This window comes from Lactuca saligna, chromosome 2, assembly GCF_052625555.1.
Source record: "Lactuca saligna cultivar CGN05327 chromosome 2, ASM5262555v1, whole genome shotgun sequence".
NCBI classification, from domain to species: domain Eukaryota; kingdom Viridiplantae; phylum Streptophyta; class Magnoliopsida; order Asterales; family Asteraceae; genus Lactuca; species Lactuca saligna.
In genome coordinates, this window is record NC_136418.1 from 5,183,062 (window position 1) to 5,204,700 (window position 21,639).

General features: G+C 38.3%; 1 protein-coding gene and 1 pseudogene across 1 annotated transcript; both read right to left on the minus strand.

The window, feature by feature from the left end:
• Positions 1-9,363: 9,363 nt before the first annotated feature.
• LOC145029478 (uncharacterized) lies at positions 9,364-13,609 on the minus strand. Its single transcript, XM_078977998.1, has 3 exons — positions 13,345-13,609; positions 12,292-13,014; positions 9,364-10,295 (listed from the first exon to the last, which is right to left on the minus strand). Exons 1-3 carry the CDS (start codon positions 13,607-13,609, stop codon positions 9,364-9,366), a joined length of 1,920 nt encoding a protein of 639 aa, XP_078834124.1.
• A 6,476-nt stretch (positions 13,610-20,085) lies between these two features.
• Positions 20,086-21,639, minus strand: part of LOC145029479 (uncharacterized) — an 89,020-nt pseudogene continuing 87,466 nt past the window's right edge.

Here is a 21,639-nt window from a genome sequence, read left to right on the forward strand (position 1 = left end):
ATGAGACCACTTCTTTCTTACAATCAGTGGATTCTCGTTTTGATGCTCTTCATGCTAATCTGGCAACCGAAAGTGCCTTGAAGGAGGATTTGGCCAAACACAAAGCCACTATTGATGTTTAAAAGGTGCAGCTAGCCAAAGCTGAAAAAGAAATCTCTTTGTTGAAAACTCAACGGGCCATGTATAAAAGCTGTGCAGGTGAAGTGGAGGATCTGTTGACAAATTTACTTGAAGCTCATGATCCTATTTTGACTCTTACTATTCGCAATCATCTCAAATCCAAACTCCTTCATTCCCTTTTAATACTAAGTGAAATGAAGGGTGTTTTGGAGGGGGTTGTCCCTCCAAAACAAGGAAGAGAGAGTAGTGCTCGTGTTGTTCAACCGAGAGTAACTGTGAAAGTAGAAGGTGTTCAACTGAAAGTCATAACAGAATTGAAGGCTAATGTGGCTTCAGGTTCTGGTTATGGTTCTAAAGTGAAGCCAATGGATGCCATTGATGAAAGTGAAAGTGATACAGAAGAAACCATAGCTGAAGCTCTCAAACGAAACAAAAGAGACAGGGAGCTGGATGAAACTATGAAAATTGCTAAGGAAGCTGATGAGAGGGAATAGAGAAACAAAGAAGAAGAAGATTCCTTGTAATGCAAGAAGGCTTTGTTTCCTGAGTGGACAAGAGAGACACTTATCAATCAGGTGATTCAGTTTCCTTCTGTCTATTGGTTGGAACCAGTTGCTTCGTTTGACTGTGATAACTCCAAGGACTCGTAGTTCGATATGCCTATTACCAGAAAAGCTTTTACGTTTCATTGCTTTGAGGCGATTGCTGAGGTTCCTTTTCCTCATTCTAAGGTTGACAGAGAATTAATAGACTTCTACTTGATGTATGGTCAACCACAATATCTAACTTGGAGCGCACAAAAGATCGTTTTAGTCAAGGTACTTACACCTTTGCCTACTGGGAAATTTGTAAACATAGAATTCAAGATCACTCGTGGTTCAGCAACACGGTGTCAATCATCTCTGTAGCATATCTTCCCAATCTCAATCCACATGATTAGATTCCGCTGTTCAACATTCTGCTCTCTGGTCCTAAGGAATATGAGCCTATATTAAAACATTTGAAAAGAATGTTGGCTTCCTACATCCATGAAATTGCTACTATGGATCAGGAGATAGCTAAGGTAATGAATAAGAAGCCGACTGTGAAGACTACACCGAAACCTGGTGATATGAACAAGATGAAAATAGGACTGATAGATTCAACACATCTTACTGTCATGTTCATGAAGGGTGAAGCTCATAGGTTTCTGTTTGCTCTAGTTGATAAACATCTCTTTTCAACAGACTGCTTGGAGCATATCATTAACATCATACATCGATGCAAGCAGAATTCAGAGCCTGATAAAAAGAATTTCACTGACATGCTTCGGTGGTACATTACATTTCGTCATCATCTGTTAGCTATGATACCGAAGTTGTTCAAGACTGTGAAGAAGAATGCTGTTGTTAAAAGAGAATGAAGTTTCAGATCCAAAGACGCAAAGGGGGAGATTGTTGAATCCATTTGTGTTGCGTCTCGGACCATAAGTTTTGTACTCGGATTGGGCTTGTCCATCCGTGGTTATTTAGAATAGTTTGATAGTTATCTAGATTAGCTAATAGGGTATTGATATAAATATGCATGCATGTATGCATAATTAAATGTGATCGTTCATTACGGTTATCATTGTAACCCTAAACACCTCTACAGTTGAAGTTCTTCGTCGAGCTCATCTGAGGTGGTTAAGTTATAATATTCAGTACAATTCGCATGTTATTTATTATGTTATTATTTATTAACTTGTTTAGAATCATTTGATCCTGAAAGAACTTAGTTCTAACAGGATTTTAATTGAAAATGAATTGTGGAAGCAACGACCAATCTTGTAAAAATGTGATCAAATTTGAAATTAGAGACGGGGACTTAAACCCGTCCCCCTCCCTTCCCCTCATTGTATCCACACCCGAAACCTTAACCCTAGATTGTTCTCCAGCTGCCACCTTATCACTCCACTCCTCTAGTCGGCACCTCGTCCGTGTTGTTGCCGTGAACCACCGAGCCAACGCCACCATTGCTACTACCGACGAAGCTAAGGACTCTCAAAGTCGACATCGTAGTTGCTGCTGCTGTTGCCCTCGGTTGCACCTCTACTTCACGAGTTCTTTTTGTTGCTACATGATGTGTGTAAAATCAACTAGTTTTAATCCTACTTTTAATTATAAAATTGACACACAAAGGTAGTGGACCTATCCATTATGGTATAGTTAAATAAGTAGGGTATCGAACACAGGAAATGGAAAATTAAACTAAAAACTAATATTATCTAAAGAACAAGTATTAAATAAGGGGTTTTCTCTACTTTTGCAAGACTAGAAACTTAATTAAAAATACTAACACTCAAATTAACTAACTAACAACTAAAACACAAGATTACCAACTGAATTCAACAAAAAAAAGGACTTCTGTTTAGGTTCGACTCATTTCTTCCCATGGAGGATTTCAATGTATCGGATTAATTCTTTATTGGCTAACAATTAAGATGATTAGATTCACGTTCGTTATTACTAATCCTTAGAAAATAGATTAACTCAAGCAATGGCTAGTTACCAAATTTAACGGATTTTCTAGTTATTGATTCAGGTTAAAAAAGACTTGTAATGGTTAATTGAATTGGCCCTTCAATTAACCTCTTGTTGATGTTCAACAAACAAGCTCACACATTAACTTACTATCTTCTAGTTAATTCTAGTTTCATGTTCTCTATTCCTAGACATACAATTATGTGGTCATGATAAATTATATGAAATTAATAACTAAGAGATGTTCATGCAAATTAATTATTGATTTATCAACAGAAGAATAGTTTTGCTAACACATAAGGTTCTGTAACAAGCTTGATAAAACATAATCACCAATTAAAATTAATTCTAATTAAACAATCAATCCATGTTCACAAATTCGTCTACCCTAAATAGAAGTTACGAGTTTTAGCTCATGATTGCAATAAACATAAACTGAAAAACAAAATTAAAGTGTATGAACATGATTCAAATCAAAAGGTTATTAAGAATAAACCAAAATTGCCTTGATTCTCTTCACAATTGAATATAGGATTGATGTTTCAACTTCTCACGTCCTAGCAGTACCTCCAGACATTCAGCAACCTCCTATGGTTCTAGAAAAGTTCTCAATTCTGGTTTCTGAGTTATATTTATAGTTTCTCAAAACAGGGGCTACTCGTCGAGTCCAGTGACCTAGTGTTGCTTCGCAAACCTTCACATCTACTCGTCGAGTAGACAATCCTACTCGGCAAGTAGCTTCAAAGTTAAGTCGTTTTCTTCTTTCTTTTGTTCCCGAGCTTCCATCCATATCTCCTGCTTCCTTTTTCTTCCGAGCTTCTTTTTTGGACTAAAAATATAATTTGAACAATATTAAGTATCTTTTGTCCATAATATGCAATTAATTAGCCAATAAATGATAAAAATCTAACATAAAAATATAGCTAAATATGCAAATATCTAAATACCATACACTTGACTTTTGCTTGCCCGGAAGCAAAAATGAATTTTAGCACACCAATAACACATAAGACAATCCGAATCAAACCCAGCCAGTATGCCAAGACCACAACGCATGCATTTGTATCTAAATAATTTTCCTAAGGACCCCCTCGATTCTAAATATTCACAATCCTCATAAACACTTGCCCACTTTTTCCGAACAATGCTCATTTTATTCATCCCTCTGAATCCATCCGCAGAAAACCTACTAGTCTCAATGTGTTTTTGGTTAAGCAACCCAAGCATACATATTCTAAAAACTACAATTCTTTGATACCACTATGGAGCTTTTTGGAATTCTTCACTTTCTTGATAATTTAGACTTTGATTTCTTTGAATTCTTCAAACTTGCCACCTTTTTGATTACCTTGATTTTTTTGGGTATCTTCAACTTTTGAAATTTTGGAATTTTGGACTTTTGATCTTCACTTTAACTGCTCCAAAATTCTTAAAACTTTGCTTGTAATTCTCTCTCCTTTTTTACATGTACCTCACTTTTTTTTTCACTTAACACTTACATGCTTAAGTAGGGGCGCTCAACTTCAACCTTTATTGACTAAAATAATAATTTTCTAGGATACATTTCTGGTACACGATGCTAAACATATTGCACCCCTCAAACTAAGTGAGGATGTGTTTTTGTCCAATGATTTCACTATAATAAGGGTGGCCACAAATGCACTATAACGTATATAGGTTGAACTAAACATTTGGGTCTTCAAAGAATCATCGAACATAATACTAGCATGAACCCTAATTGCTTTTACCAAAATTTTCTAATTTAGCCCTAGCAATTTTAATGCAAAATGTTTAAAATTTTCAAATTTTAACTAGAAATTTAACTAATGTAACCAACCCCCTACCCCACACTTATTTTTTAGGAAATGTCCCTATTGCATATTATGCATGATAAAGAACAATAAAAGAAAGAGGGAATTGGAACAAACTCCCATAGAGTAGTAGTGGCGAGGTCGGCATTTCTTCATGTTAAAGCTCCATCTTCAATTGACTTTAGACATGAGAACAGCTCAACCAAGCCTTGGGTGTTACTTCTTGTGTGGGAAAGCTCCAAAAATACAGGGAAAAAATACTCAAAAATCTTCTGAAATTAAACTCTAATGAAAATGAGTAAGGCCCGCAGTGAATATGAGCAGAATATCAGCCTTGAGAATGAAAAACTTACAAACTCGCCGAGTCTATACGGGAAATCGACGAGTAGAAGTGTATCAAGCAGAAAAACATAGAACTGAACTCAGACTCGTTGAGTAGGTAAAGTGCACTTGGCGAGTCCATTGCTGAGTGAAAAATATAAGTATTTTGCTTGTAGGTTCCGTTTCTAATGTCGGTTGGTTTAATAACTCAGTATATTTTCTTTGATTTTCTTCAAAATAACTCTCTAAGACCCTCCTTGATAATGGACTCGACCGTAACTCATGCACATTCTCATCTAGACCCGATCCTCACTCTAGCCTTAACAAATGCAACTCTTTCATGCATCCAATCCTTAAATCTGAAAAGATAACAACACAAGTAATTGAAGAAAACAGATTCCTAAATAAATATCCGACAAGATTAACACCCAAAAAGAAAGAAAAAAATAAATAGTCTTTAACTCCAAGAACACAATAAAACATCAATCTTCCTCTTCTTCCTCATCTCCTCCAGCTCCACTTCCATCTGCTTGATTTCGTCTTCTTTGCACCCTTTCATCCCAATTAGAGATATACAGGTATCCGGGCCTTGGTGCGAATTGCAACTGCTCGAATAAAGAAGCCAATGACTCATTGGTAAAGTTCACTCCCCGCCCAATGTTGTCTTGGTACCTTCGTTGTTCAACACTATACCAATCCATCGGTAGCTCCTCCTCCATTGGAATAAACGGTGGGACTTGTGGCACCCGCGCCCTCCTTTGCCGTACCCTCCTTCCCGGTTCTTCTGGCACCAACGGTTCATCGTCATTTGGGATGCTAATATGGCCCCCTCCATAATCCTCAATGATCCTAGCCCTCCTAAATAAAGTCATGCTGGAGGGAGGACTAGGAATCAAAGTCAATGCCCGTGCCTCCGGTCGATCCAAAATGCCATAGGTTCTCGCAAGCCTTGTCATAAACATGCCACCATTAATTTTTGAAGTTACCCATTCTCTTACTACCCCCTCCGCCAAGTACTTTTCCATGCAATATGGAAAATTGAAAAATACATTAGGAGTAATAATGCTCCACATGTAGAAAATGTCGAGAGTAGGGACTTTATCGTCATCCTTTCGCATGTTTATAGTGCTTTCGATCAGACGATGTATCAGGCGATGGATCGGGGAACGAATGCTCCCTTCTTGAGTGGATGAAGTTATGTAAACCCGGTTGGCAATGGTATTCCACCAGGTAGAGGCAACCACACCCTCGGTCAAATCCGTGTGGGATTGCTCTAAAAATGACTCAAAAGTCTCTGACATGATTTCATTTTGATCCCAAATTCCCAGCCTCCACGCCAACTCAGCAATGCTACACTAGTGATACTCTCCTCCAAGGAAGAATGAAATGATGCTTGGATTATAATACTCATCACCACCCCAGAAAGAGATGGTGGTAAAGAATTCCCAACAAAGCTCTTGATATACCGGCTCTTGCAGCTTAAACAACCGATTCCAACCATCACAAACTATTTGCACCCCATTAACTTCACAAGACTTAATCAGATAATAGTTTAGTGCTTCTTCCAAACTAGCATGCCCCATCCATGACCAATCCAGCTCATTGGGAACATAGATTTCCTTCCGCCTTATGGCCTCCAGCTTGCTTTTTGTTCTTGTAAGTGAAGACTTGCTCGTAATGCTCAAAAAAATTCAACCATGGGATATCCCCATGATCGCCTACTTGTGAGCTTTGGGCTCTTCTAAACTTGGTTCCTGCACAGCAAAGAAACAAGAAAACCATAAACAAAATACGGGAATAATTAAAAATGCCAAATTTATGGGCATTAATTGTAGACCCTGTCGATATAGTGAGAATAACTCACCTCGCAACTGCTGACCGAAGAGATAAGATCACGCTGCTCCAACCTCCGACACGAACTCCACCACTGATCAATACCAAATGACTGAACTCAATAAATACCAATAATTACCAAAATACCCTTGGAAGTCAACTGGTCAACTCTTGGTCAAAGTCAAAGTCCTCAGTCAAAGTCGACCTTTCTGTGTGACCCTACTCGCCGAGTCGCCCCGTCGACTTGCCGAGTCCCACAATTCTGAGTCCCTTCTCTCTCAACTCACCGATTCACCGGTGAGTCGAGTCATCCCTCGACTCACCGATTCACCGTTCAATCAGAAAAAGGTTAGGACTCCACGACTAGACTCGCCGAGTCCAAGGCAATCTTCAACAGACTCACCGAGTTATTCTTCCAACTCGTCGAGTTCTTGCCTATCTTCATGCAACTCGTCGAGTACACCTATGTGACTCACTAAGTTACTACACGACTCATGCCAAATCTCTAGCCCGACTCGCTGAGTCATCTCCCAGACTTGTCGAGTCCAACTTGAAGTTCCATAATCTCTAGTCACAGAGCCACTCCCTGACTCCAAAAACTAGATCAGGGTCCCTATGGTTCATTAGCAACATAAAGTTGCTAACTTTACGTGCTTCCATGACCCATTCATCAAAAACCAAGTTAACATGGAACTTAACTCATTAGGGCTGGCTTTTGCATGGCTAATCCGAGGACTTTCTTCACATAGAATCCATATGGAACTCAGATCTGGAGTTTCAACTCCAGATCTAACTCATGCATCAAGATCTCAATATTATATTCTTCCCAACAAACCCTAAAGCTCCAAAAATATGGATCTAGAAGGAATAAAGCCAAGATAACGAATCCTTACCTCAAAACAACCTCCAACAGAAGAGTATCCCAAATCTCCTCAAGCCTCCTTGATCCAAGCTCCTTAGTCTTGAAGATTTCCTTCTTAAATCACTTATCCAAGCTCCAAAATACTCCCAAGGCTCTTCTCTTATGATTTTAGGGATTCTGATCCTCAGAGGGGTGATAAGGGGCCGAAATTGGGGCTTAAGGCTCCTTAAATAGGGTGCAAACCCTAGGAATTAGGGTTTCTCATTCCAGCACGGACTCGTCGAGTCCATCCTGCCGACTCACCGAGTTGGTCACTAAACACGTGATCACAATCGCGACTCGACTCGTCGAGTCTATCCATTGACTTGTCGAGTCGATCCTCATTAATTACACTTAGCGCCCAGAACTTGCACTTCTAAACTCGGGGTGTTACACCTAAAGTCCAAGTGTTCCCAAAAGCGGGATTTTCCAGAAATTGAAGGTGTTATGACACTAAAAGTTGAAACTTGTATAGGATTAAGAGCTAAAGTTGTTACCTTGTTGGATGAAATTGCTAAAGGAGAGAAGATTCAAGACGGATGCTTGAGAGTGTATGCACGTCGAGTGTGGGGAAGCAGCTCGTGAGAATGGCTGAATGTTTTTCAATTTAGGGTAAAAAAACCCTCTTTTACATAATGTAATAAAAATAAAATTTATTTTCAGGTAAATATATGTACTCGTCGACTAGGCGGACCTACTCGGCGAGTAGAGGCCTGATTCAACGTGTTTTCAAAAAATTTGAGATAGACTCGCCGAGTTTTTCATTTTGTGAAAAATTTGAATTGATTTTTGAAAATAAAATGTATGCCACCCCACACTTGAGCATTTCTTGTCCTCTAGCAATCATTTTAATACAAGAGAAGAATGATAAAAACAAATCCTAAGCAAAAAAAAAACGAAAAGAGAAGAAAGCAAACTCTTATGCGGGTTGCCTCCCGGAAGCGCTTCGTTTTTAAGGAGTCATTAGTTGGACTCTTTCCCGCTCACGTTGCTGTAATTCCTTCCAGCATCAGCCCTTCTTCATGTTCTTCAGTTATTGGAATTCCTTCTTCATATCTTTTCACCCTATGACCATTGACCTTGAAAGAAGTTCCATCTCTTGATAGTAGCTCAATAGCTCCATGTGGAAAAAATTTATTCACTATAAATGGACCATCCCATCGTGTCTTAAGCTTGCCCGGAAATAGTTTGAGCCTTGAATTAAAAAGCAACACTATTTGTACTTCGTGAAAGCCCTTATTACTCTTGAGTCTTTTGTCATGCCAATTCTTTGTCTTCTCTTTGTAAATCAATGAACTAGTGTAGGCCTCATTCCTTAGTTCTTCAAGGGCATTCATTTGCATCAATCGATTGTTTCTAAGTTCATCCAACTCAAAATTGCACATTTTTAAAGCCCAAAATGCCTTATGTTCAATCTCAACCGGCAAGTGACAACTCTTCCCATAAACCAACCGATATGGTGTAGTGCCAATAGGTGTTTTGAAAGTTGTTCTAAATGCCCATAGTGCACCATCCAGCTTATCCGACCACCCTTCTTTATTAGTTCCAACCGATCTTTCTAATATTCTCCTCAACACCCTATTTGTAACTTTAGTTTGCCCACTCGTTTGAGGATGATAGGATGTTGAAAATCTATGGTGGACACCATATTTTTGCAACACCTTAGCTAATTGATCATTAGTGAAGTGGGTGCCTCGATCACTAATTAGGGCCCTTGGAACTCCAAATCTTGAAAATAATTTCTTGAGAAAATGCACCACCACTTGAGCACCATTCGTGGGTAATTCTTGGGCCTCCGCCATTTAGATACATAATCAACAACTACCAAAATGTATTTATTTCCTTTTGACATTGGAAAAGGACCCATGAAGTAAATTCACCAAACATCAAATATTTCACAAACTTGAATGCTATGTTGGGGCATTTCCTTGCGTGATGAAATGTTTCCCATTCTTTGGCATGAATCACATTCTTTGACAAATTTTGTAGCATCTTTAAATATAGTGGGCCAATAAAAACCCGAATAAAAAACTTTCTTGGCCGTATATTGCACTCCATGATGTCCTCCGGTGGGCCCGTTATGACAATGCTCCAAGATTTCCCAACTTTCATTTTCAGATACACATCTACTTATCATACCATCGGCACAGCTACGAAAGAGGTATGGTTCATCCCAAAAGTAATACTTGATTTCTGAAAAGAACTTCTTGTTTTGTTGGCGGGTCAAGTCTTTTGGGATGTATTCACTAGCTAAATAGTTAGCTATATCTGCAAACCATGGAATCTCACCTGTTACAACTAATAAATGCTCTTCGGGAAATACATCTCCAATCTTGTTTTCTTCTAACTCATCCAAATGCGGGTTTTCCAATCTCGATAAATGATCGGTAGCCACGTTCTCCATCCCTTTTTTATCTCGTATTTCAATGTCAAATTTTTGTAATAGCAAAACCCAACGAATCAACCTAGGTTTAGCATCTTGTTTAGCAAAAAGATATTTAAGGACAGAATGGTTGGTAAAAACTATGGTTTTTGACAAAACCAAATATGAGCGAAATTTATCAAATGAAAAAACTACCGCTAATAGCTCCTTTTCTATAGTGGTGTAGTTTTCTTGTGTTGGGCTTAGGGTCTTACTTGCATAATAGATTGGCTGAAAATGCTTGTCAATCCTTTTTCCCAAAAGATCTCCCACCGTAAAGTTACTAGCATCACTCATTAGCTCAAAAGGAAGGCTCCAATTTGGAGCTACCTGAATAGGTGAAGTAGTCAACTTTTCCTTCAACAAATTAAACGCATCAAGACATTCTTTATAAAAGTTGAATGAGACGTATTTCAAAAGAAGTTGAGTCAAGGGTCTTGTGATCTTTGAAAAGTCTTTAATAAAACGTCTATAGAATCATGCATGTCCTAAAAAGCTTCTTACCCCCTTGACATTTGTTGGAGGTGGTAGATTGGCTATAGTGTCCACCTTTGCTCTGTCCACCACTACCCCCTCCTTGAGACCTTGTATCCTAGCACAATTCCTTCATTCACCATAAAATGACACTTCTCCCAATTAAGGACAAGGTTGGTCTTCTCACATCTTGCTAACATTAGATCCAAGTTGGACAAGCAATCCTAAAAAGAGGACCCAAAAACCAAGAAGTCATCCATAAAACCCTCCATAAACTTTTCGATCATATCATGAAAGATAGCCATCATGCACCTTTGGAAAGTAGCGAGTGAACTGCATAACCTAAAAGGCACGCGTCTATATGAGAATGTTCCACTCGGGCCTGTAAAAGTGGTATTCTCTTGGTCTTGTGGGTCGATTGGAATTTGAAAGCACCCCGAAAACCCATCGAGAAAACAATATTAAAGATGACCGGAAAGCCTCTTAAGCATTTGATCGATAAAAGGCAATGGAATGTGATCCTTGCATGTGGCCTCATTTAGCTTCCTATAGTCGATGCAAACTCGCCACCCGGTTACTGTATTTGTTAGAATTAATTCATTTTTTTCATTAGCCACTACCCTCATACCTCCTTTCTTCGGAACCACTTGGACCGGACTCACCCATGGACTATCAGAGATTGAATAAATGATTCTGGCATCTAGTAATTTTACCACCTCCTTTTTCAATACTTCATGCATGTTCGGGTTGAGTCTTCGTTGGCGTTGCACTACAGCTTTTAACCGATCTTCTAAGTTAATTTTGTAGGAACAGTAGGCTGGACTAATTCCCTTTATGTCGATTATCTTCCACACTATAGTCCTTTCCATCTTCTTTAATACACCCACAAGGCTCTCCTTCTCATGTTTGGCCAAATCAGCAGCTATTATTACAGTTTTTTGTTGGCCATCTTCAAGAAATGCGTACTCCAAGTAATCTGGTAGTGCCTTGAGCTCATTTTTGTGATGGGTTTTGAGCATTCTAACACTCCTAAGTGTACATGCAACCCTAAATACCTTGGATCTATGTTTTCTCTATTATACGTACAAATAAGAACATCCAACGTATAATCCTAATCTAGCATACAAAACAATGAGTGTAACAAGCTAGAATACATACCTCTTTGATGTAGAAAGTCTTCATGAAGCTTGAGTGCCTAGCCCCAATAGTGTGAAAGCCTCAAATGGAATCACAATCACCAAAACACTTGGAATAACTTGAGAGAATTCTACAACTTATGAAATCGGCTAGCCCTTTTCACTTCACATACTAGTGGCCGATTTGGTCAAGAATAAGATGCTTATATAGTTAGGGTTACACCATGTAAACCCTAATTGACATGGCCTTTCATTTCCATGATCCATGGGTACAAATACACCATGGACCATCCATGGACCATCCTATGGGTTTTAGCCCAACTTGATTATCCATGGAGAATTAGCCCACTATACAAGTATGGATGATTTACACAATCAACCCATATATTTAATTAGTCTTCTTTTGATCACTTAATTAATCCTAGATTAATTCTTGATCAATACTAATTAAATAATCTTATTATTCTTTTTATTAATATACTAGAACTTATAATATATTAATAACCCTAAGTGTCTTATTTCTCTCATTATAGTCTATCTAAGTGCATGATGGTATGCAACCCAAATGGACCATGCCGGGTCGGGTCAAGTCTTACCAATTATAGTTATGGACTTAGACATTAATCTAACATTTTGGTGCTCTGAATGCTGAACACATCGAGTCTAGTGAGGGAACTCGTCAAGTCCATTATAATACTCAAGACTATTCTGGGTTCTTCGGACGGACTCGCCGAGTCCATCGGGGATACTCGGCGAGTCGGACTTTTTGTACTTCCGATCATGTCGTTATAATCAGCTTCCTCGAGCAGTATTTCTAATTCTAGCAGGTCCCTTTCAGCATCAAACTCTTCTTCAAATGAGATGGTGGACTTGCTTGGGTTATCTTCATTCCAATCTTCCAAAAATTCTTCCAACATGTCAATCGAAAATGCCGTGTCGTCACTACTCCTTGCATGCTTCATGGCTTGATCAACTCCAAGAGTGACTGATTCGTCTCCTACACGAAGGGTAAGTTTAGAATCTCGCATGTCTACAATAGCACTTATTGTATTAAGGAAAGGTCTTCCTAATATAATCGGGACTTGAGGATCCGCTTCCGTGTCTAAAACTATAAGGTTCGTGGAGAACACGAACTTGTCCACCTTCACCAAAAGATCTTCACAAATTCCCCTAGGAAATGTAACCGTCTTGTTAGCTAAGTGTATTGCCATATGAATGGGCCTTGGCTCGGGAAGATCTACCTTTTTGATAAACAAGTAAGACATTAGATTTACACTTTCCCCTGAATCAGATAGTGCATAAATGGTGGTTAAGTTTCCAAATTGGCAGCGCAATGTTAAACTTCCTGAATCTCCTTTCTTCTTAGGAAGTTTGTTCAACATTGCAGCTGGAAAGTTCTCGTTTAACACCACCTTCTTCACTTCTTCCATTTTCCTTCTATTAGTTAGAAGCTCCTTGAGGAATTTGGCATATTTTGGCATTTCAACAACTAATTCTATGAATGGTATATTAATTTGAAGAGCCTTTATCTGTTCTAAAAAGTTCTGGTAGTCTTCTTCATTCTTTTCCTATCTAGCTCGAGCTGGATAAGGCAGTGGAGGCTGATATGGCTTAACAGGAGGTTTATTTTTCTGTTCAGTTGTCGGACTCGTCGAGTCCATACCGTGAACTCGGCAAGTAGGATCTGGGTTTTAATGGATTTTTGGATCTTGATTCTGCCCTTCTGCCTCCTTCTCTTGCACTAGTTTTGGATCTTCGTTCTGAATAGGTGCCAGAGGGGTTACGATCTTCCTACTCTTAGTTGTGACAAAGTTTATATGTGTACCTTTCGGGTTACTTTCGGTATTACTCGGTAGTCCACCTAGTTTTCTCTTATTTACTTCTTGTGCAAGTTGCCCTAGCTGCTTTTCTATGTTGAGGATAGAAGCTTGCTGATTCCTAAGCAAAGCTTGTTGATCTTTTATCATAAGTTGGTGTTCTCTCAACATATTTTGTTGATCTTTAAGTGTAGCATCGGTATCATTGTGTTGTTTTTCGTATGTGGTTACGAATCTTGTAAGCATCTCTTCCAAATCAGTCCTTTTTTCCATAACTGGTTCCTCCTTTTGATAGAAGCCTCTTTCTTTTTGCTTATATTTCTCCTCTGTTGTCTTTTTGTACTCGTCATACGGGAGCCATTCCTTCTTTCGTTTTCACCAATTATCATCAAATCTGTTCCACGACAACGGCGCCAAAAACTTGATATGTGTAAAACCTACTAGTTTTAATCCTACTTTTAATTATAAAATTGACACACAAAGGCAGTGGACCTATCAATTATGGTATAGTTAAATAAGTAGGGTATCGAACACAGGAAACTGAAAATTAAAACTAAAAACTAATATTATCTAAAGAACAAGTATTAAATAAGGGGGTTTCTCTAGTTTTGCATGACAAGAAACTTAATTAAAAATACTAACACTCAAATGAACTAACTAACAACTAAAACACGAGATTACCAACTGAATTCAATAAAAATAGGACTTCTGTTTAGGTTCGACTCATCTGTTCCCATGGAGGATTTCAATGTATCAGATTAATTCTTTATTGGATAACGATTAAGATGATTAGATTCACGTTCGTTATTACTTATCCTTAGAAAACAAATTAACTCAAGCAATGGCTAGTTACCAAATTAACGGATTTTCTAGTTATTGATTTGGGTTAAATAAGACTTGTAATGGTTAATTGAATTGGCCCTTCGATTAACCTCTTGTTGATGTTCATCAAACAAGCTCACACATTAACTTACTATCTTCTAGTTAATTCTAGTTTCACGTTCGCTATTCCTAGACATACAATTATGTGGTCATGATAAATTATATGAAATTAATAACTAAGAGATGTTCATGCAATTTAATTATTTATTTATCAATAGAAGAATAGTTTTACTAGCACAAAAGGTTCCTTAACAAGCTGGATAAAACATAATCACCAATTAAAATTAATTCTAATTAAATAATCAATCCATGTTCACAAATTCATCTACCCTAAATACAAGTTACGAGTTTTAGCTCATGATTGCAATTAACATAAACTGGAAAACAAAATCAAAGTGTATGAACATGATTCAAATCAAAAGGTTATTAAGAATAAACCAAAATTGCCTTGATTCTCTTCACAATTGAATATAGGATTGATGTTGCAACTTCTCACGTCCTAGCAGTACCTCCAGTCGTTTAGCAGCCTCCTAGGGTTCCAGAAAAGTTCTCAATTCGGGTTTGTGAGTTCTATTTATAGTTTTCTGAAAACAAGGGCTACTCGCTGAGTCCAGTGACCTACTCGGCGAGTCCTTCACTTCAAATCCGTGTACGACAAGGATTCCACGTGTTGCTTTGCGAACCTTCACATCTACTCGTCAAGTAGACGATCCTACTCGGCGAGTTGCTTCAAAATTAAGTCTTTTTCTTCTTTCTTTTGTTCCCAAGCTTCCATTCATATCTCCTGCTCCCTTTTGCTTTTGAGCTTCTTTTTTGGACTGAAAATATAATTTGAACAATATTAAGTATCTTTTGTCCATAATATGCAATAAATTAGCCAATAAATGATAAAAATACAACATAAAAATATAGCTACATATGCAAATATCAAAATGCCCTACACTTGCTTTTGCTTGCCCCCAAGCAAAACTGAATTTTAGCACACCAATACCACATAAGACAATCCTAATCGAACCCAACAATTATGCCAAGACTGCAACGCATGCATTTGTGTCTAAATAATTTTCCTAAGTACCCCCTTCGATTCTAAATACTCACAATCCTCATAAACACTCGCCCACTTTTTCCGAACAATGCTCATTTTATGCATCCCTCCGAATCCATCCGCATAAAACCTACTAGTCTCAAGGTGTTTTTGGTTGAACAACGCAAGCATACATATTCTAAAAATTACAATTCTTTGATACCATTATGGAGCTTTTTGGAATTCTTCACTTTCTTGATAATTTAGACTTTGATTTCTTTGAATTCTTCAAATTTGCCACCTTTTAGATTACCTTGATTTTATTGGGTATCTTCAAATTTTGAACTTTTGGAATTTTGGTCTTTTGATCTTCACTTTAACTGCTCCAAAATTCTTAAAACTTTGCTTGTAATTCTCTCTCCTTTTTTACATGTACCTCACTTTTTTTTCACTCAACAGTTACATGCTTAAGTAGGGGCGCTCAACTTCAACCTTTATTGACTAAAATAATAATTTTCTAGGATACATTTCTGGTACACGATGCTAAACATATTGCACCCCTCAAACTAAGTGAGGATGTGTTTTTGTCCAATGATTTCACTATAATAAGGGTGGCCACAAATGCACAATAACGTATATAGGTTGAACTAAACATTTGGGTCTTCAAAGAATCATCGAACATAATACTAGCATGAACCCTAATTGCTTTTACCAAAATTTTCTAATTTAGCCCTAGCAATTTTAATGCAAAATGTTTAAAATTTTCAAATTTTAACTAGAAATTTAACTAATGTCACCAACCCCCTACCCCACACTTAATTTATGCAATGTCCCTATTGCATATTATGCATGATAAAGAACAATAAAAGAAAGAGGGAATTGGAACAAACTCCCATAGAGTAGTAGTGGAGAGGTCGGCATTTCTTCATGTTAAAGCTCCATCTTCAGTTGACTTTAGACATGAGAACAGCTCAACCAAGCCTTGGGTGTTACTTCTTGTGTGGGAAAGCTCCAAAAATGCAGGGAAAAAATACTCAAAAATCTTCCGAAATTAAACTCTAATGAAAATGAGTAAGGCCCGCAGTGAATATGAGCAGAATATCAGCCTTGAGAATGAAAAACTTACAAACTCGTCGAGTCTATACGGCAAATCGACGAGTACTAGTGTATCAACAAGAAAAATGTAGAACTGAACTCGGACTCGTCGAGTAGGTAAAGTGCACTCCGCGAGTCCATTGCTGAGTGAAAAATATAAGCATTCTGCTTGTGGGTTCTCTTTCTAATGTGGGTTGGTATAGTAACTCAATGTATTTTCTTTGATTTTCTTCAAAATAACTATCTAAGACCCTCCTTGATAACGGACTCGACCCTAACTCATGCACATTCTCATCTAGACCTGATCCTCACTCTAACCTTAATAATTGCGACTCTTGCATGCATCCAATCCTTCAATCTGAAAAGATAACAACATAAGTTATGGAAGAAAACAGATTCCTAAATAAATATCCGACAAGTTTAACGCCCAAAAACAAAGAAAAAAGAAGGAAAAAAATTTATAGTGTTTAACACCGAGAACACAATAAAACATCAATCTTCCTCTTCTACCTCATCTCCTCCAGCTCCTCCTGCTCCACTTCCACCCGCTTGATTTCCTCTTCTTTGCACCCTTTCACCGCAATTGGAGATATACAGGTATCCGGGCCTTTGTGCAAATTGCAATTGCTCGAAAAAAAAAATGAATGACTCATTGGTAAAGTTCACTCCCCGCCTGATGTCGTCTTGGTACCTTTGTTGTTCAACACTATACCAATCCATCGATAGCTGCTCCTCCACCGAAATAACCGATGGGTCTTGTGACACACGCGCCCTCCTTTGCCGTACCCTCCTTCTTGGTTCTTCCGGCACCAACAGTTCATCATCATTTGGGATGTTAATATTCCCCCCTCTATAATCCTCAATGATCCTAGCCCTCCTAAATATAGTCATGCTGAAGGGAGGACTAAGAATCAAAGTCAATGCTCGTGCCTCCGGTCGATCCAAAATGCCATAGGTTCCCGCAAGCCTTGTCACAAACATGCCACCATTAATTTTTGAAGTTACCCGTTCTTTTACTGTCCCCTCCGCCAAGTACTTTTCCATTCAATATGGAAAATTGCAAAATACATTAGGAGTAATAATACTCCACATGTAGAAAATGTCGAGAGTGGGGACTTTATCGTCACCGTTTCGCATGTTTATAGTGCTTGCGATCCGACGATGTATCAGGTGATGGATCGGGAAACGGATGCTCTCTTCTTGAGCGGATGAAGGTATGTAAACCCGATTGGCAATGGTGTTCCACCAGGTAGAGGCAACCACACCCTCAGACAAATCCTTGTGGCACTGTTCCAAAAATAACTCAATAGTCTCTGACATGATTTCATTTTGATCATAAATTCCCAGCCTCCACGCCAACTCAGCAATGCTACACTGGCGATAATCTCCTCCAAGGTAGAATGAAATGATGCTCGGATTATAGTACTCATCACCACCCCAGAAAGAGATGGTGGCAAAGAATTCCCAACAAAGCTCTTGATATACCGGCTCTTGCAGCTTAAACAACGACTCCAACCATCACAAACTATTTGCACCCCATTAACTTCACAAGACTTAATTAGATAATTTTTTAGTGCTTCTTCCAAACCAGCCTGCCCCATCCATGACCAATCCAGCTCATTAGGAACATAGATTTCCTTCGGCCTTAAGGCATCCAGCTTGCTTTTTGTTCTTGTAAGTGAAGACTAGCTCGTAATGCTTGCAAAACTCAACCATGAGATATCCCCATGACCGCCTCCTCGTGAGCTTTAGGCTCTTCTAAACATGGTTCTTGCACAGCAAAGAAACAAAAAAACCACAAACAATATTGGGAAGAATTAAAAATGGCAAATTTATGGGCATCAGCAGAATGGACTCACCGAGTCCACGAACCGACTCGACGAGTAGGACGAACTGCTCGAGTATACAAATTTGTTTTGATGAATTTAACTGGCCAAATCCAAAATTTACGTTAAGGGTTTGCTTCGATATGTTCCAGGGGCATATGAATGTAAAAATTCACGACTAAAACGACCTAATTCATCAAAAATCAAAACCCTAAAGTCCAAGTGTTCCTAAAAACTGGATTTTCCAGAAATTAAAGGTGTTATGACACCAAAAATCGAAACATGTGTAGGATTATGAGCTAAAGTTGTTACCTTGTTGGATGAAATTGCTAAAGGAGAGAAGATTCAAGATGGATGCTTGAGAGTGTATGCACGTCGAGTGTGGGGAAGCAGCTCATGAGAATGGTTGAAAGTTTTTCAATTTAGGGTAAAAACCCCTCTTTTACATAATGTAATAAAAATAAAATTTATTTTTGGGTAAATATATGTACTCGTTGAGTAGGCGGACCTACTCGGCGAGTAGATACCTGATTCAATGTGTTTTTGAAAAATTTCAGATAGACTCGTCGAGTAGACTTAAGGACTCGTCGAGTTTTTCATTTTGTGAAAAATTTGAGTTGAGTTTGGAAAATAAAATGTATGCCACCCCACACTTGACAATTGCTTGTTCTCAAGCAATCATTTTAAAATAAAAGAAAATTGATAAAAACAAATCCAAAGCAAAAAAAAAAAAAGAAAACGAAAAGAGAAGAAAGCAAACTCTAACGCGGGTTGCCTCCCGGAAGCGCTTCTCTTTTAAGGAGTCATTAGCTAGACTTCTTCCTTCTTACGTTGCTATAATCCCTTCCAGCATCATCCCTTCTTCATGTTCTTCAGTTCTTGGAAATCCTCCTTCATATCTTTTCACCCTATGACCATTGACTGTGAAAGACGTTCCATCTCTTGATAGTAGCTCAATAGCTCCATGTGGAAAAAATTTATTAACTATAAACAGACCATCCCATCATGCCTTAAGCTTTCTCAGAAATAGTTTGAGCCTTGAATTAAAAAGCAACACCTTTTCTCCTTCGTGAAAGTCCTTATTACTCTTGAGTCTTTTGTCATGCCAATTCTTGGTCTTCTCTTTGTAAATCAATGAACTAGTGTAGGCCTCATTCCTTAGTTCTTCAAGGGCATTCATTTGCATCAATCGGTTGTTTCTAAGTTCATCCAACTCAAAATTGCACATTTTTAAAGCCCAAAATGCCGTATGTTCAATCTCAACCGGCAAGTGACAACTCTTCCCATAAACTAACCGATATGGTGTACTTCCAATATGTGTTTTGAAAGTTGTTCTAAATACCCATAGTGCATCATCCAGCTTATCCGACCACCCTTCTTTATTACTTCCAACCGATCTTTCTAATATTGTCTTCAACGCCCTATTTGTAACTTCAGTTTGCCCACTCGTTTGAGGATGATAGGATGTCGAAAATCTATGGTGGACATCATATTTTTGCAACACCTTAGCTAATTGATCATTGGCAAAGTAGGTGCCTCGATCACTAATTAGGGCCCTTGGAACTCTAAATCTTGAAAATAATTTCTTGAGAAAACGCACCACCACTCGAGCATCATTTGTGGGTAATGCTTGGGCCTCCGCCCATTTAGATACATAATCAATAGCTACCAAAATGTATTTATTTCCCTTTGACTTTGGAAAAGGACCCATGAAGTAAATTCCCCAAACATCAAATATTTCACAAACTTGAATGCTATGTTGGGGCATCTAGTTGCGTGATTAAATGTTTCCCGTTCTTTGGCATGAATTGCATTCTTTGACAAATTTTGTAGCATCTTCAAATATTGTGGGCCAATAAAAACCTGAATCAAAAACTTTCTTGGCCATATATTGCGCTCCATGATGTTCTCCGGTGGGCCCGCTATGACAATGCTCCAACATTTCCCAACTTTCTTTCTCGGAATACACATCTTCTTATCATACCATCGGCACAACTACGAAAGAGGTATGGTTCATCCCAAAAGTAATACTTGATTTCTGAAAAGAACTTCTTGTTTTGTTGGCGGTTTAAGTCTTTTGGGATGTATTCACTAGCTAAATACTTAGCTATATCTGCAAACCATGGAATCTCACCTGCTACAACTAATAAATGCTCTTTAGGAAATTCATCTCCAATCTTGTTTTCTTGTAACTCTTCCAAATGCGGGTTTTCCAATCTCGATAAATGATCGGCAACCACGTTCTCCATCCCTTTTTCATCTTGTATTTCAATGTCAAATTCTTGTAATAGAAAAACCCAACGAATCAACCTGGGCTTAGCATCTTGTTTAGCAAAAAGATATTTTAGGGCAGAATGGTCGGTAAATACTATGGTTTTTGACAAAACCAAATATGAGCAAAATTTATCAAATGCAAAAACTATCACTAATAGCTCCTTTTCTGTAGTGGTGTAGTTTTCTTGTGTTGGGTTTAGGGTCTTACTTGCATAATAGATTGGATGAAAATGCTTGTCAATTCTTTGTCCCAAAACATCTCCCACCGCAAAGTCACTAGCATCACAGATTAGCTCAAAAGGAAGGCTCCAATTTGGAGCTACCTTAATAGGTGAAGTAGTCAACTTTTCTTTCAACAAATTAAACGCATCAACATATTCTTTAAAAAGTTGAATGGGGCGTCTTTCAAAAGAAGTTGAGTCAAGGGTCTTCTGATCTTCAAAAAGTCTTTAATAAAACGCCTATAGAATCCCACATGGCCTAAAAGCTTCTTACCCTCTTGACATTTGTTGGAGGTGGGAATTTGGCTATAGAGTCCACCTTTGCTCTATCCACCTCTATCCCTCTCCTTGAGACCTTGTGTCCTAGCACAATTCCTTCCTTCACCATAAAATTAAACTTCTCCCAATTAAGGACAAGGTTGGTCTTATCACATCTTACTAACATTACATCCAAGTTGGACAAGCAATCCTAAAAAGAGGACCCAATAACCGAGAAGTCATCCATAAAAACCACCATAAACTTTTCGATCATATCATGAAAGATAGCCATCACGCACCTTTGGAAAGTAGCGAGTGCATTGCATAACCCAAAAGGCATGCGTCTATATGAGAATGTTCCACTCTGGCACGTACAAGTGCTCTTCTCTTGCTCTTGTGGGTCGATTAGAATTTGAAAGTACCCCGAAAACCCATCGAGAAAACAATATTAAAGATGTCCGGAAAGCCTCTCAAGCATTTGATCAATAAAAGGCAATGGAATGTGATCCTTGCATGTGGCCTCATTTAGCTTCCTATAGTTGATGCAAACTCGCCACCCGGTTACCGTATTTGTTAGAATTAATTCGTTTTTTTCATTAGCCACTACCCTCATACCTCCTTTCTTCGGAACCACTTGGAACGGACTCACCCATGGACTATCAGAGATTGAATAAATGATTATGGCATCTAGTAATTTTACCACCTCCTTTTTCAATACTTCAT

Excerpts from the sequence above, each read along its gene's own strand:
- LOC145029478 (XM_078977998.1), bottom strand. The coding sequence starts at position 13,609 with ATGGAAAAAAGGACTGATTTGGAAGAGATGCTTACAAGATTCGTAACC. Across the intron at positions 13,015-13,344 it reads TACCGAAAGTAACCCGAAAG|AATTAGTTGTTGAAATGCCA; the intron begins GTACACATATAA and ends TACCATTCATAG. Across the intron at positions 10,296-12,291 it reads TTATAACGACATGATCGGAA|AATGTCTTGATGCGTTTAAT; the intron begins GTACAAAAAGTC and ends ACTTTTATAAAG.